The 18,149-nt window shown below is 42.0% G+C and overlaps 1 protein-coding gene across 3 annotated transcripts in view; it reads right to left on the bottom strand.

The window, feature by feature from the left end:
• Positions 1–275: 275 nt before the first annotated feature.
• The window catches only part of LOC135542587 (gamma-aminobutyric acid receptor subunit beta-3-like), a 30,181-nt gene continuing 12,307 nt past the window's right edge, over positions 276–18,149 (bottom strand). For 2 of the 3 annotated variants that reach the window (XM_064969680.1, XM_064969678.1), the window contains exons 4-10: positions 14,039–14,259; positions 11,981–12,063; positions 10,615–10,752; positions 7,918–8,070; positions 4,226–4,473; positions 3,996–4,079; positions 276–3,543 (exon numbers count right to left, since the gene is read on the bottom strand). In XM_064969680.1, coding sequence (XP_064825752.1) covers positions 3,187–3,543; positions 3,996–4,079; positions 4,226–4,473; positions 7,918–8,070; positions 10,615–10,752; positions 11,981–12,063; positions 14,039–14,259 — 1,284 coding nt within the window. In that variant the 3' untranslated portion in view covers positions 276–3,186. The remainder of the gene's footprint in view (positions 3,544–3,995; positions 4,080–4,225; positions 4,474–7,917; positions 8,071–10,614; positions 10,753–11,980; positions 12,064–14,038; positions 14,260–18,149) is intronic. The other variant, XM_064969679.1, reaches the window with a different exon arrangement.

Here is an 18,149-nt window from a genome sequence, read left to right as displayed (position 1 = left end):
TTGTAGGAGGCACAGACCTACAGTCCATGATTGCCGGCGAAGATCATAATCGTACACTGGGACAGTTTTAAATGTAACACTTTCAGTGTACACATGAATCCCACTAATCCAGTGTTAAATTATGAAAAAAACACTTCCTTGAGAGTTAATATGTACACTGTGAGAGATAAAAATACATTTATATTCAGTGTACATGGCTATGAACACCTATTTTGTGTATTTACAGTCACGGAAGGCATATCAGAACATGCAACACACACACACACACACACATATTCATTGATAAATACAGTTTTAATCACAATCCAGGAATACTGGTAATCATTTGTTTATCTTCACCTGACATATAAATCATAAACTATTGGGCTTTGTCTAGATTCAATCATTCAACAGAAATGCATTAGGAACAAGAAATGTTGTCTTTGAAGTCTGTCCATTGTTCATCCTGTTGCTATAGCTTATAACAGAAGTGTTACAGAAAACATGGATTTCAATGGATGCAAAACCCGATATTACTGTCATACAATTGATATTATTTAATTAATAGAGCAACATTATAACCTAAAGAAATAAGGGAGAGAAACATAAACACAGATATCTATACCTAAATATACATTTATGGCAGAACAGAACATGGGCCAGACAACATTAGAAGCCAGCAAAGATGAGCGCACTTAATGCATGAAACAGTGTCAGATTGAATGTGCCAATGTGACTGACTGGGATTCAAACCCAGGTCTCCTGCATGCCACAAGACCGTCAGCCCTCTGATCTAAAGACTAGGCATTAGCTCTGAAGGGCTAACTCAAGTCTTTACGTCTCGGGAAAGATTACTCATCTTACACCAAGATCAAGATATTTGATTAATCTTGCACCAAGAACAAGATACATGACTCATCTTACACCAAGACCAAGAGATATTAGTCATCTTACACCAAGACCCAGCCAACACGGCCTCATCTACACAGTAGAGAAGGGAAACCCCAGGGTCTGGAACTGTTATAGGCCAGCGTGTGTAACCACACACATTACCATTATATCACTCAAACCCAAAACACACAACAAGCTTAATGATCAAGTAGCAAAGCATATTTACATACCAGAGATACATGTCACTACTATAAGCAATTGGCTGCAAGTTGGTAATGGTAAAATACATGGGCACGCAATTTATTCTTTATGCGTATATAAATGTGTTATATATTTGAAGACTGTCGTTGTGAATCCCAGCCATTGACCTCAGGATATGATTGGTTGCTCTGTAACCAACCAGAAAATGGCAGTTTATCACAATCTCTTGGAACTGTACTTGTAACCTGCGATACAGGTTTAAGATAGTAGGGTTAAGTTTTTTTTAATCGACATTACTCATGCAATATAACATGCATAGAGAAACAAGAGACAGTGCCATCTCGGCATTGTCTCTCGGCCAGAGCAGCATGATATGAACCACGGCAATGTTTCACCAAATGTTAGCTACTTCCATGCCGTTGATTACATTTCCTAATGGGATGCGTTAGATGTTTGGTTACAATCTAATGACTATGGCTCGTTGTCCTTGCCCTGTAGAACAGAATGCATGCATCAGTTGTAAACTGAGAGACTGACACATTGTATGTGCTTCTATGATAGCTGTGCAGAATAGATGATAGAAATATAGAAATGGATGATGTACTGTGTATATCAGTGGTTGGCAAATGCCCTTGATTTACAATGTGTTTCGTTGTATTATTTATATCGTCTGTGCATTTGACAGATAGTCTCATGGCATTCATCGCTTCTAAACCTGAAGAAAGGAATCAAAAAATATATGATCAACCCCACATGTTCATTCAATAGATTTTCAAGCATTTAAAGAGGACAGAAATGTCATCGGTATTTCACATGGTCTTATAAAAACAGACAACTAATTAGACAACCCCAAATAAAAAAAATTGCACACTTACGTCAAATCTGTTATATACATTATATTTACAGTTGGGAGGTCATTTCAGCAGTAAAAATCAGTCAAATGCTAAAAACCAAACACACCCTCAACCCTGCCACTTCCATGGAATGCTGTGAACCGAGGGAATCTATTTTCTACAATGCTCGCGCGCAAGAGAGTGAGTTAATATACTGTAGCTTTAGTCAACGTTACACCTTACAAAAATATCAGAACATTTCACAAAGACATGTTATACAGTACATAGCACTAGGCCGTTGGCAGGAGAGTTCGACAGCTATCAAAGATGGAGCTGATTTAAAGGAATGTCGTCAATTTACTGAGTGAAATCCTGTCAAGCATTCACAATATCAGATAGAAAATATGTGAACCGTGACAGATTCATTGAGTGCAGTGGTGGGTATGTTTAGATTCCCAATCAATATTCCAATTTCAAGACTGTTTGACAGGATTTTGAAAATGTTAATGGTTGCCAATTAGCAAAATGCAGAACCTGAGATATTAAACCCTCAACAGTAGACATTAATTTGCCCCTATGTTAAAATGGTATAGTTCAGTATGTAATAATAATGGTAATAATAGCAATACTACTACTACTAATAATAATACACTGTACATAGACATACATTAACAGGACCACTTCACTGTAAAATTTGCAAATACTGTATGTGCGCTTGATAATTATGCTATCTGACCAAGACAAAAATATATACGTGATAAAGCATCACAAAACATGAGTATATATTTTTTGCATTGATTCTCATAAATGACAAATAATATGTAAATAATTATAAAGTATTCATTACAATTCATTGTGTATATGCATAATACATTACATAACATTTTTATTTTATTTGGGTTTGTTTAAAAAACAAAACAATGTACATTTTCTTTCTTGCAAAATGCACATATTGAATTGGGTATAAAGATCTCCATTATCAAACTACAGAGGGGCAAAAATACTGGGAAATATACAGTACCAGTCCTACGGTATGGGTATTTATCTACATAGTTCTGTACAACATTTTCAGAATTAGCAATCCACCGCAATCCATAATTTGAGTATGACTGCAAATATAAAAACTTTCACAAAGAAGTCAAAGCATTTTGTCTGTGCCATATAGAGGCAGTCCTTTGTTTTTTAATAGCAAAACATTTCCTGTCGCGTAAAAAAAGACAAAACAATGACGAAGGGAAAAATAATAATACTTTTAACACCACCTAACCCTAAAATCAGTCAATCAGTTGACATAATACATCCAGTAGATTAGATTAAAGAGGGAGAAAACAGAGGGGAAGATAATCCGCGACCACCTGTCGATGGCGTTTACGTCCGTCAGGTCAGGGATTTTGATTTTGAGCTGTGACGAGCGCCGCCGCAGTTTGTGCCTCTTGAGCTGGGCGTGCCTGTCGAGGCTGTGGCGAGGACCCGAGGACCGGCTCGCCTTCCTGCACTGGACGCCGGTACCTGTGCTGGTGTTGTCAAATCCCATGACGGAGGAGTTCCTGCTGTCCGCCAGGCTGGTGGTGACCTCATTTCCTGCCACCTCGTTGTGGATCTCCAGGGTGGTCAGCAGGATATTACCGTGGGACTCCGCCTGGAGACGGAAGTAGAGGATTGATGTATTATCTGGAGCTATGACAACATGATGGTCCTGCTCTGGACGGGTTCAAGGGTGAGATGAGAACCGGAACTATGTCCACGATAAACCCACTTAGACTAATGACAGACATTGGAGAATCAAGATATGAGACTATGCAGGAATGAGAACAAGGCACTTTGAATGAACGTTCGAATGGACAACACAGCACAATATCTTTTTTTGTAGCGACACTATGGAACATAGACATTAGCGGGCTTGCAGACTTGCATTGGACGTGCAAACGTCAAACCAGAAGTTGAACAAAGGACAATGACAACTTGGGTAACAAGCGACACGTACAGACTCATTAAATTCTCATGCGGACATGAAACATGTAATGTCAGTCAATGGTGACAGACAAGTCAGACAGATAGTGAAAAAATACGTGTCTGCTGGTCAAGACTCACCGACTGTGAGACACGGAGCGTTTTTGCTCTATTAGGCTGCTTAGTCAGCTTAAGAGATGACGTTTTACCTCCTTCCTGAGGAGACTAACCACAAGAAACACAACACCATATTTATAGAGTTTCTGATCTGCCGTCGTAAGAGTGTGCGGACCGCAAAGATAACGCCCGACAACTTGGAAGAACTTTGAAAAAGTTAGAGCATCTCGACAGAGATCTTCGTGAAGACTTACCCGATTGGTGTCGTATTTGGCCGCCCTCTCATTGTTGGCCCTCTCGGCTTTCTCTGCCAGCTTCTTCTGCATTTGTGGTCCTCGGCCGAAGAAGATGTAGTTGACGAAGGCGTACTCCAGCAGGGCCAGGAAGACCATGACGAAGCAGCCCATCAGGTACATATCGATGGCCTTGACGTAGGGGATTTTGGGGAGCGTCTCTCTCAGATGGGTGTTGATGGTGGTCATGGTGAGCACAGTGGTGATCCCTGGATTACAACAGACAGATTAAGGCAGGGTTCCCTAACTGGCCCCACAAGTTTTCTGAGAATATCTCTAATTTTCATTGTTGGACATAAAGACTGTAAAAAAGCCAGGAAATCAGCTCCAAGTGATTTTAATTAAATAAATATGTTCCCAAGTATGGGAACTAAAACATATTAATTTAAAACCATGCTTACATTTGAATATGATCACGTGTCTCTCCATTAAACGTGGGAACATGTTCACACATGATTGCACACATGAACACATGATCATATTCAAATGTAAGCAAGCTTTTAAATAATTATGTTTTGGTCAAACATTATGTCTGTTTGGGATTCTTGTGGTCAAATTTCAGTCTACTAATTATTTGTAATTATGTTCTGGCCAAACCACCTCCCAGGACAGAGCAGAAAATTATTTGATAGAATTTTGGATTGCCTCGTTGTAGCTTGGTGCTCCAGTCTGTTTGTGCTTTGGCCAATTAAATCCTCCTCCAAAACACGCATGGTGTGACAATGGTAGAAGAGTTGGCTACAGTATATAACGAATAGGACTTGGCTAGTCCTGTTGTGCTCTGAGCCAAAATAACTTCCCCTGGTAGAAATTCAAAAATGTGTCCTCTACTTGCCCCTCAGACACCACCAACCCCAAACAACTCATTGAATAATTGTGTACATTCAGCCTCCAGCTGTGAGTGACATTTTAACAGTGGAAGAAGTTTTGAATGTCTCATGTTAAATATACTATACGTTATGTCCTAAAGAAAGGTATCTTTATGGAGACAATGCTTTCTTTGCACATGCTTAATCTGTTGTCCATGCAGAAATGTTTATTCCTTTACAAGAAATATAAACCATGTGCACCAGTAGCTAGTACTGTCATAAAGCAACACTGGAGGTAGTTAGAGTGTAGGATCAATCTGGCCCTTTCCTTGATTTATTGGTACATTAAAGGGGACAGTTTTAAGTATTACCGGTTTGCTGTGTCAGTGTGTGTGTGTGTGTGTGTGTGTGTGTGTGTGTGTGTGTGTGTGTGTGTGTGTGTGTGTGTGTGTGTGTGTGTGTGTGTGTGTGTGTGCGTGTGTTTTTCTCGCTCTGAGGAACAGCAGCGTTCTCCCCCTTTTGCTTTTATTCATTGCAGCGATCTCTGGGGTTTTGCTGAACGGCAGCCATCTTCTTTATCGGTGTTCCCTCTGTGGTTCTATTACTCTCTGTCCTTCACTGCACCCACCGACCTGACAATTTAATCACAGGGCCATGTGCCCGTGGGCCTCCCTCCTTTTTCATCAGGAGACCGGACTCTCTGGGGATAAATATATTTTTATGGAGCTTCTCTCACTCTCACTGCCTCTTTCAGCCTCTGTCTCTCTCTGTCTCTCTATTTTCTCTCTCTCTCTCTCTCTCTCTCTCTCTCTCTCTCTAGCCACTTTCAAAGGAAAAATGTAAGGTGTGTAGGTATTATGCATTTAAATAGTACCTCCCAAAAGTGAGAAAGTGGTAAGTACTCCACATCTGCTAACATACTGGTCTGCTACTGAACAATAAACTAGATGTATAATAATTGCTCCCACAGTTGATTCTTCAAACCAAGCTGCTTACCTATTGCAGTCTTCCCAGCCTGGTGCAGGTCTACCATTTTGTTTCTGGTGTCCATTGACAGCTCTTTGGTCTTGGCCATAGTGGAGTTTGGAGTGTAACTGTTTGAGGTTGTGGACAGGTGTCTTTTATACTGATAACAAGTTCAAACAGGTGCCATTAATACAGGTAATGAGTGGAGGGCAGAGGAGCCTCTTAAAGAAGAAGTTACAGGTCTGTGAGAGCCAGAAATCTTGCTTGTTTGTAGGTGACCAAATACTTATCTTCCACCATAATTTGCAAATAAATTCATTAAAATTCCTACAATGTGATTTTCTGGATTTTTCTTTTCTAATTTTGTCTGTCATAGATAAAGTGTACCTATGATGAAAATTACAGGCCTCTCTCATCTTTTTAAGTGGGAGAACTTGCACAATTGGTGGCTGACTAAATACTTTTTTTGCCCCACTGTATATACAGTATATATCATTCATTTAAAAGTAAAAAAAAAATGGATCCACCAATCCCAGACTGCCCCTTTAATGTCTCTCTAATTGTATGTTTCAGACAGCCTCCCTACTCTATTTCTGCTGCATAATCATCATGAAGGAGACACTAAAACATTGTGCAAATGACTTCAGATCCTGTAGCACTCTGCTTGCTAACGGCATTATCGATACCTTATTCCTATCATCTGTTCTCTGAAATTGGGTGTGAGGTTATCAAGAAAATGAGATTTGGTCCACACTCAAGTGTCAGAAGATACTCTAGTCTAAAAGTGAGGAAGTATGATCACATCAGCCTTAGCAACTCTAGAGGACATGGAACAGCACTGGTGCTTTGAACAAACATTCGGAGTGTTACATTGCTGAACACTGCACGTACAGGTCCAGGTTATTGTACTCTGCTTTACTCGCACCACGCATCCTGTATATCACTGAATGCATGGAGGTTGTGAGCTACACTGACTGCGCTGTAGGTCCTGCGTGGCTCAGTTGGTAGAGCATGGTCAGAGTTGTGGGTTCAATTCCTACGTGGGACCCCGTATGAAAAAAAGGATTGCTCTAAGTCTGCTAAAATGTACGTACTGTAACTCAATGGGGAGTTTTATTTCTTTTTGCTCAGAGTTATTGAGTAAAGGTACACCACGAGAGAGTGAAGAAAATGTGCTGGAACAAGATTAGGGCCAAGTGGGTCGTCTGGATTTGGAATTCACTGTAACACTGCTCCCTAATCAATTTTACCTTCAAACAATTCAATTGTTTCCCCACTGCATTGATATCTTGATTGCTGCTCTTACCGGGATGCAGCCTCCACAAAGCACCCTTCTGGGTGGCAACGGAAATCCCATAACGATCCATCACTGAGGGAGTTAATGTTTTTCTCTGGTGGACTCCTTATTAGCAAGCCACCGGATATTGCAGGCCTTTGCAAAGACCTCCCAATTCTCTGCTTTATGTTCATGAGAGAGTGCAGGGGAATCTGTCCACTCAGCAATACAGAGTAGACCATCAAAATAGAATTAGAATATAATTCTCTCACGGACTAGACCGTATGTGTGACCCTACAAAAGTGTTCCAAAAGGGTTCTTTGCCTGTCCCCTTTGGAGAACCCTTTTTGGTTCCGGCAGAACCCTTTTGGGTTCCATGTAGAAGCACCTGTGGAAAGGGTTCTACCTGGAACCAAAAAGGGTTATTCAAAGGATTCTCCTATGGGGACAGCCGAATAACCCTTCTGAGATCTAGATAGCACCTTTTTTTCTAAGACTGTACAATTAGTGGGATGTTGTGATCAGTCACACATGATAGGGAAACGGGATTCAGAGGCTTGTTAATATTGTACAATGTGTAACATATGGGGCTGTACACCAACCTAATGCCACTCTTGCAGCCGAGGCATCGTAATTGATCCAGAAGGAGACCCAGGACAAGATGGTGATCAGGATTGAGGGCATGTAGGTCTGCAGGATAAAGTAGCCGATGTTCCTCTTTAGCTTGAAGCTCAAAGACAGTCGTGGGTAGGCACCTATGAAAACAGGATGTTGAGCGGTTGAACAGACTGAACGACTTCTTGGTTCGAGGAGCATACTGGAACACCTCGTGTTTTTGTTTTTGTTTCTATGGCAATGGCAGCATGGGTTGGATTTATCACTATGGAAACAAGCATCCTTGAACCATACTTCACAACAATTTGACACACGGTGGCTGAATGCGAGGCAAATAATAAAATATTTCAATACTAACTGTGATGATAGAAAATGTTGCACTTTCAATCGACATATATTATTTATTTTAAACTATTTCATAATTTATGCATGTATAAAAGTCTTGGAGCTTGATATGTTAGGCATTTGGTAATGTACGTATTTCTTCTCTGACCTGGCTTATGAAAAACACACTTTATCACCTATCTGTCATCGTAAATGTCCATTTGAGTTGCACATTCCTCTCTGTATAGCATTACACCAGTGATGCATGACTCTGGTCCTCAAGGGTCATAGCGTCTGCTGGTTTTCGTCCATGCCTTGCCTTGTTAATCAGAGACAAATTAACATCTGGGTATCCAAGTGTGTGGACTCCTCAGCCAATCAATGACACTTATTGATCCATTAAGCGCCAAGGACAAAACGAGTACCAGAAGGAATGCAGAACTCAAGGGTGTCAGTTGTACACCTCTAAGCGATAGGAGGAAGTCCTTCCACTGCTACTAAGAAGTTGACCTAAAAAATCCTATCCTCCAATACTACACATTACTGTGGCTATTTATTTAAGCACGGGGTTTGAGTCACGCTAACACGGATCATACCACTCCCACTGATTTGCACACAAACATTCGAAACAAACCAATCAAACTCTCGAATCACAAACTATCTGGATCCACGGATTGCTGTCCGTGTACTGTATACGTGAGATGTGGTACATTCGTCAAGGGAGGGAACTGTCCCTTTAAGAAAGGTAACATTATGCAAGAGATAGTGGGAGGCGAAAGTAGGTGTTGAAAGAAGATTGGTGATACAGAGGATGTAGGTGTGCAACTAAGCGTTCACACTCGCTGTGTCTCTGGACGTACGTCAGCGAGTGGGAAAGTACACCATATGTTATGAGGAGGAGGAAGAGGGGGATGAGAAGGAGGAGAGGAAGGAATAGGAGGATGGCGATGATGGTGATACGGTAACCATGACAACACCCTTGACGACCACGACCGCGAAAACTCTCGTAATGCAAGGGTGCGATGTCCGACAATGTTCTGACAACGTTCTGGCAACGTTCAACACAGATCCCCTTTATCCACTACTAAAGTGAGAGGGGGGGGGCATGGGAAAACAACCAATCTGAACCAACCAATCGGAGTTGACCTTTGTATTTCATTTATTTACATTGTACTTTCTCTATGCACACTCACAGGGCCTGCACACTCACGCACACAGACACTCCAACACACAAACACTCAATTCATAATTTGCTCACACACACATAATATTATGCACATACATTTATACTGACTACACACCCGCACACCCACTCACATACAATCATCATATACGCTGCTACTACTCTGTTTATCATATATGCCAAGTCAACGTACCCCAATACATATCTACCTCTACCGCTACAGTATCACTGCACATTGTAAATATGGTACTGGAACTGACTAACCCTGTATATAGTATGCTTACTTACTTTCTTGTGTACTTCTTATTTCTGTTTCCTGTGTGCTTTTGTTCTACCTCGTGTTATTTTTAGCACTATATTGTTGATTGATTACTGCATTGTTGGGTTCAAGAAAGGCACTTCACTGTACTCGTGTACATGACATTAAAACTTAAAATCCTGATGGCAATGTTTCCTTGTGAGCTTGGAGGGGAATAATTGATGCTCTGGGCCTTATTTTCCACATGAATTTCTGATGCCCTGTTTCCCAGACTGCTTCTCTGTGGCTTCTCTCTTTTAAAGAGCTGAAGAAAACAGCTGGGTAATTGCCATCCTACCATCATTCACTGCTCCTGTGTGAGTCTCTGTGAGTGAAGCCAGCAACAGTAGCACATGGAGGAAAGTTGGTCTTTAGCCTTTGAAGTATGATGCAGGGGTCCTCAGAGGAGCCAGGGAGAGAGTAGAGAGGGGGCCCTCCAGAGAGAAGGGAGACAGGGGGTCACACCAAGGACCCAGGGAGAGGGAAGAGGGGGGGCCCACACTGAGTAGCCAGGGAGAAGGGAGACAGGGGGCCACAGAGGAGCCAGGGAGAGAGGAAAGAGTATAGAGGGGCCACACTGGACGCTCAAATGTAATGGCTGCCATCGGGTTCTCAAATAAAGGTAGATGAGGAATTCTCCCATACAAGCAAGTGCATATACATACAAACTCTCACACCCTGACATACATGAACATGCAAGCACCCACGCACCAAACGGTGTCAATGATACCGATAACATTTCTTCCGAAACTGGAAGATACAGCCACTAGATAACTGAAGTAGCAGTGAAGAGTTTCATAGTGGAGCACTGGTTGAGTAAAAAGCTAGATGGAAAATAACATGGTCGGGCTGTGTATTTTCTGAGAATGTGTTTTTTACCTGTGGAAAAGACAACATTTCTGGACACCAGCTTGTAGTCCACTATGGAGAACTGTGGCAGCTCAATGCGTGTCACTCCCGTCACCGCATTGTCTCCTCCCTTCCAGTAGAACTCAATGTCATCTGTTGTGTATCCATCTGAACCACAGAAAGAAAGACAGGGTTAGAATGAACCTCCTGGAGTGGGATACCATGTGAAGAAACTAAGTCACAGATCATCAACTCCACTCTCTCAATTTAACCACTAAAAAGCCCCAGGGCAATTCAAAACATGATTTTTCTGTGTTCTGTATACAAGTATACAAAACATTAAGAACACCTGCTCTTTCTATGACATAGACTGACCAGGTGAATCCAGGTGAAAGCTAGGATCCCTTGTTGATGTCATTGAAGCAACTCTAACACTTGTTAAATCCATATCAATCAGTGTAGATGAAGGGGAGGAGACAGGTTAAAGAAGGATTTTTAAGCCTTGAGGGTGAATTCAGAGGGTGAATGAGCAAGACAAAAAATGTATGTGCCTTTGAACGGGGTATGCTAGTAGGTGGCAGGCACACCTGTTTGTGTGAAGAGCTACAATGATGCTGGGTTGTTCACGCTCAACAGTTTCCCGTGTGTATCAAGAATGCTCCACCACCCGAAGGGCATCCAGCCAACTTGACACAACTGTGGGAAGCATTGGCAGCACATGGAGGAAACGTGCTGCCAATGTAGTTAAAACATAGGCCAGCATCCCTGTGGAACGCTTTCGATGCCTTGTAGAGTCCTTGCAACTCAATATTAGGAAGGTGTTCCTAATGTTTGGTGTACTCAGTGTATATTTCCACACTCAGAGGTTGCAATAGTACTGTGAAATTGTGAAAATTATGATAATGCCCTTTTCGAGTTAGAGCTATGAAAAGACCACCTGAAATTTCAATGTGTTTTGGTGGGATGGAGTTTTGGGCTTCCTGGTGACATAACCATGTGGTAAATTAGTATAATAGACGAATAAGAAAGAGAGTTCCAAACATCTCTGCCAATAACAGCTAGTTTTCCGTTTTCCCCTCCCCATTCCGACCACTCCCAAAGAGTCCATTTTTGTTTCTCGTTTAACATTTGAACTGAAAATAAGATGCTTATTAAGGTGCTTAATTGTTACCCAGAAGTGATTTGATATTGAGATAAAAACGGCTTCATTGGACATTTAACATCCAGTCTCACCGTAATCTCCATTGTGGTTGTATATCTTTTACAAAAATATTATTTATACTGAAATAGTAAAATGGTATACACATCATTTTGTTTTATATAGTAAAATATTGAAATAGTGAAATCTTATAGAGAAATAGTCATTTCAGAGGTTGATGGTATTGAGGCCACTCACAGCTCTCGATCTCCAGAGTGCAATTCTGCTCGTCCAGAGGGTACCTCCTCAGGTCCATCATACAGGCTGCCGTCGTTGTGATCCTGAGGTCAACACACACAAGGGGGAAAGAGGATCACGTTAACTTAAGCTTTACCGGAGCCCACACACACACGTTCTCCAGCCATAGTGTCTGCTGTGGATCCACCTAATCTTCTCACCTGTGCATGAAACCATATAATTACAGTATGATGTTAATCACCCATCACGTTATGATCTCCTGAACAACCACAGTCAACTCCACAGAGACAAAGGTTATCTCTCTGGTCCCACTTGTCAGCAAGAAGAGCTGAAACGGAATACATTCCAGTATAGACTATAATTGTTGAAGAGAAACTATATATGTGCATTGATCTTCACTCATAGTGTTTCGGTTGGTATCAGGTTCAGCCAGGTAGACCAGATATGACGAAATAAGCCTTCAGAACCAGAACTCATCATTACAGTACACTCACGTCTCGGTTACATTACTGGACAGGTAATGTAACATCGGAACATTCCACATAGTAATGTCTGGAGATCCTACTCTGGGATTCCATTCCATACATTATCACTTACAGTTGGACCGTGGGTTTCAGGGTGAGTGATTGATTGAGTTGGGATAATGACGAGTGGACTGTGGTCCTGTATGACTCAGTTGGTAGAGCAGGGTGTTGCAGTACCGGGATAATGGGTTTGTTCCCAGGGCCACCCATACGTAAAATATACGCACTCGTGACTGTACGTTGCTTTGTATGAAAGTGTCTGCTAAATCATATAGCTATGAACCCCAGGGGTTTTGTCCTTTTGGTCAGATCGTGAGGTTGAATATTTCCGGTACAACAACGATTGATCTTCCCCACGTACCCTTGGCTTGAAGAAGTCCGAATCTAATCATGTTTGCACAAGTTGCTGAATTCCTGGACTCCATTAGTGAAGCTGTAACCACTAGACAGTATAAGCTCCACAATCTAAACCATATAAGTCATATATGTCTGTATGGATAAGAATGTCAGGTCACATCGCTATACTGTCATCTCAGAAATGCATTACATCCAGACGAGTGTGTTTGTCAGAAGCTATTAGACAAGATGGATGATTCCACCTACACACGTGCAAGTGAGCGCACGCACGCACGCATACACACACACACACGCACACACACACACACACACACACACACACGCACGCACGCACGCACGCACACACACACACACACACACACACACACACACACACACACACGCACACACACACACACGTTCTTTAGAGGGGGTACATGAAACAGATTTACAGGATGTTAAAAGAACAGAATCAATGCATTGTATTGAATCCAACTACGTATAATTCAAAACTAGTCCAGTGCGAGTGATTAATATGCAAAAATCATTGAATTTCCATGCTGGATGGCTCAATTTGGAAGAAAACCATGCATTATACATATTCATTATCCTGATGAACAATTCAGGACTTGTCAAACTACAAAGACCAATGGCTATGGATATTGAAACAGGCAATCATAACAAAGCAACAGCTGAGCCTGCATCATCATCTATACATTTTCTTTTTTTGTTGTTGTTTTCTTCTGATCTTACCATATGCTTTAAAAATACACATTTCAACAAAGCTTGACAGTGTACACGCTACTGTACCAATATGTTGAAATTGAGCCTATAGGAAGGGATTATATTTACAAGACAAAAACATAGCAGCTGGTGGCCTAGAGGTGGACCAGTGGTCTAAGCCACTGCCTCCAGAACACAAAGATCACTGCAGCATGGTTGAGAATCTGGTCCACTGCTATTTTTGTTCTCTCTCCTCTATTATTCCTCTCCATCTATGCTTTCCAATAAACAGAAAGAAAGAGAGGAGTGGGAATGTCCCACTTCTTTAAAAACATATTTAAAAAAACTAGCAGCTCAAACATACCACACAGCATTTATTACTATAAAATAATCAAATATTGTGATATCCCTTCAAATGAATCAGTCTTGGATGCATTAATCTAGAACCCATTGGTTCCACTGCTTTGGAACCCACCTCAGGCCGTAGAGCACTGTTCCATCCGGGTGGAGGCGGATCATACGGTTCTTGACCGTCACACCGTGGACGAAGGACTTCTTGTCATTCAGGAAGTAGGTGTCAGGGACCCAGAGTGAATCTGCTACCCGGTTATCCAGGGTGAGGTTCAGTGGGATCCCTAAGTACGCCAGCCTCTTGTCCCTCCAGTACTGCTGGAAGTACATGGTTAAAGTGTAGTCCTGGAAGGAGATTAACACATGGTGATGTTAGTATACTGTAGTATATACACTTCCTTATTTTTTATTGACATACAGTGCATGTGTGTGTGTGTGTGTGTGTTTCTTGAGTCTGCACCCCATAGTTCTGAGAATGATTGTGGATAAGCCTATTTTGGGAGGAGAGATGTGGAGTTTACAGTCACAAGCTGTCTGAATGGTGAGGGGAAAGGTTGCAACATGATGGCACACAGTGTGCTACTCTGACACATCCTCCTGCCAACCAAACTGATTTTCCAAATTTCCCCTCAGACCCACTCAACCCACTCCACTTCTCCTCAATACCGACCCTCTGTGTCAAAATGGCCGCCGCAGTAGAAGGCTTCCCACCAGGTAGCAGGAGGAACAGTGTGGCATGGCTGTGTGATTCAGCCACAGTCCTAATGGCGATTACACAACAGCCATACTGTAGGCAGGGCCAGGCTGTACCAGGAGTCTGTCCAAGTGGCTCCGCCACACACTCCAAAATACCCGACAGCAATGTGTTTCTCTCTCTACGCCAGCAGCACTGTTATGAGTGGAGCCAACCACATGGTCTCTGACTAAAGCCAATTACATTGTGTAGTATTGGGTCCAATATTTCAGTGCAGCCTACTCAGTCTTTGCAGCTTGCTATGGAGGAGAGCCAGAGGCAAGACATCATGCCAATTGAAAGTGAGGGGGCAAGTACTCCCTCCATTTGATCAGTTTTTAGGATAAAGAGATACAAAATGTACACTAAATGTATGACTCCGTACACCTCCAACCAACTATTCAATCATGTCCCCGGAGATTATTTCAGGTATTTCAAGATGGGAGTGTTCCAGGGGTGATAAGTGTGAACCAGTCAGGGATGTAGTTTTAGATAAGACTTAACATGAAAGAGCATGAATGATTTAAATAACCACTGTAGACGGGTCCTGCATTCAAAGCCGCAGCTGCCTTGGAATTCTTATAAATCTTGCACAGGGACAATCACAGAGCATTTCAAATAAAGGAGTAGTTTTTCCCCTTGTGAAGTCTGACTCTGAATCAGACAGTTTATCACACTGATGCTGTCATGCTACAGTGGCAATTGTGGTGATCTCCTCGAAGGAGGAATCAACCTGGTATCAACCTGGAAGGACTGAGGGGAAGGCTCTTTGCATGTTTAATGCGCACTGTTTAGCTCTCTCCGTGTGTGTGTGTGTGTGTGTGTGTGTGTGTGTGTGTGTGTGTGTGTGTGTGTGTGTGTGTGTGTGTGTGTGTGTGTGTGTGTGTGTGTGTGTGTGTGTGTGTGTGTGTGTGTGTGTGTGTGTGTGTGTGTATAGCCTTTGATTTATTTTCATTCAATAACGCACCCTGTAAGGAATGGTCAGTCATGGTCATCCATATTACTGCAATTTTACTGCAACTACATTCTCCAAGAGAGCGTTTTTTGTTGTTGTCCTTCTGTAATTCATTTAGTAACCTAATGTTACTGATGATACTGGGCACGTCCCAAATTGCACCCTTACACAGTGGATCCTGGGCAAAAGTAGTGCACTGCATAGGGAATAGGGTGTCATTTGGGACGCAAGCTTTGAGGGAGTTGAACCTGCTCTTGTTTGGTGGGGTCATTTAAATCAACCTACAGTGTGTGATGATCCCCTGTGTGATGATCAACCTACCTGTACACTGACCGACGCAGTAGCCTACTATTCTCATTTGTCATTGCATCTGCTCCCTGTCTCCAACAGATGCTCCTCATTATCAACCAACTGGCTTATCACGATCATGCTTTCACACAAAACCACTCTTTATGAACCGGGCCCTATCCCACCAACAACGTCCGTAATTCTTTGATCTCACCCCTTGCCATAAATCCGTGTACGTTTAGCGCATTTACAAAATGGTCTCCTTGTGACATCACGCATTCGTAGAAAGATGAAGTTATGCGTAGACCCCAAGGTCATTCGCCAATACAATTCCAACTGACATTGTGAGTAGCTATGTAAGGCTTATTTGCATGCAAATCAGGTAGCCTAGTGGTTAGAGTGTTGAGCCAGTAACAAAAAAGGTTGCTTGATCGAATCCCCGAGCTGACAAGGTCTGTTGTTCTGCCCCTGAACAAGGCAGTTAACCCACTGTTCCTTGTAAGTAAGATTTTGTTCTTAATTGACTTGCCTAGTTAAATAAAATGTTAAAACAGGAGATATTCATAGTGCAGTTACAATAGTCAGCTAACATCTTAGTAGCCATCAATAACAACATACTAAGCCAAACAGCGATAAACTACACTAACAGTGACCCTCAAATTGCAAACACAGTTATAAAAACAAATCAATCTCGCTAATTCGGTTATACATTATTGTCAATCCAAACTCAGTAAAGAATCATTTGACACAGTCGGTAATTTTCAAAGCAATTCCACAGGCTTCCTCAAGAGATTTCTTCTGGAAGCCCATTTTTCACTGCGGGTAATCACACTCTCTCCCCACTTCTGTGGTGAACCTCAACAGCATATTAAAAATAGCACGCATGGTCTCTGATCTACTCTAAGGGCCTTTAGTGGTAGGAGCTGATTACCCCAGAAATGATCTTACATACACGATGAGAGGGGAGACCCAGAGCCGTATATAGAGATGTAATGGATAATAATGGCTTCTAAACACACAGAGCTTTGGCTGCGATAACAATGAATCTCTCTGTACGTGCATTAGTGGGGTTTGATAGATAAATTAAAACTGTGATAAAAGGATTCATACAGGATTTTACAAGTGATTCCCCAGGGGCAGGAATCAAGCAAGAATTACACAGAAGACTGAAGGGATAAATAGCTGCCTGTGTACACCGACACAATAACATTATATGATGCTGGGCCAAAGCATTGTACCGGAAATGTGGGCACACATCTTCAGCTTTGCCATGCACAAAAGGAGGCACTCGCGCACGCACACACACACACACACACACACGCTCAAACACACACACTCGCTATATAGACTTTGTAGTGGGATCATGCTACTGCAGAGAGCTGGCTTCATGGATCGATAGAATCATGTCCGATAGCAATCAAAAATGATAAAGTGGGGGTCAGCGTTTAAGCATAACCCCATTACACCTCTTATAACTCTCCTACAGCACTCTGGGAATTACAGCCATAACTTCAGGAGACCAATTGCCTCACAACCCCTGGTAGACCTGCCAATATTCATAGGGGTTATGGTGATAATGGTGCCCTTCGACATTTGGTTGCACATAGTTCCTGATGGAACGTTAAATGAACCTATATGTAAATTCCAGCGTCAGTATGGTCTATGGGCTGTAGATGGGGCAGGATTTCTTCAGATAGACACAGAGAAAAGCTAACATTAATGACAGGAACAGTTGGAGAGAGAAAAAATATCCACTCCATATGACAGATTTTCTGCACCCACACACCCACTCTGCAGAGGGACTGATGGCTGGTTACTCGGGCTATCTCATAGCGAATTCAAATCGATATCCATTTCTGCGGTCCCTTATGGGTTCATATCTTCTCCATACAACAACAATTTGACTGAAGCTACCCTACAACATTTCTTCTCTTTTTACTCCAGTTGCTTGAGATTCAACTAACCTGAAATGGACAGTCATTTAAGTAAAAATCTATTGTTCAATAAACTGGGGAAATATAACAAAGGAAGTGCACAGTGGCCATTCAGATGGTTCATCAATTTTCTTTGGTCAATATTGTTTTTCAAGTTCTACCATCACCTGGGTGCAGTCAATACACAGTCATACAGTATGTGTTAGTAATTACCCTAGTTCCCATGGTAACTGATGGCTATGGCTATGACAGTCTCTCCCCTGCCTCCTCCATGCAGTGTTAAGTGTAGAGAGAAAACATCTATTTGGAAGACAAACTGCAAATG

This window comes from Oncorhynchus masou, chromosome 6 (assembly GCF_036934945.1).
Source record: "Oncorhynchus masou masou isolate Uvic2021 chromosome 6, UVic_Omas_1.1, whole genome shotgun sequence".
NCBI lineage: Eukaryota > Metazoa > Chordata > Actinopteri > Salmoniformes > Salmonidae > Oncorhynchus > Oncorhynchus masou.
Note: the sequence above shows the minus strand (reverse complement) of the source record. Positions and strands in the feature narration are given on the sequence as shown.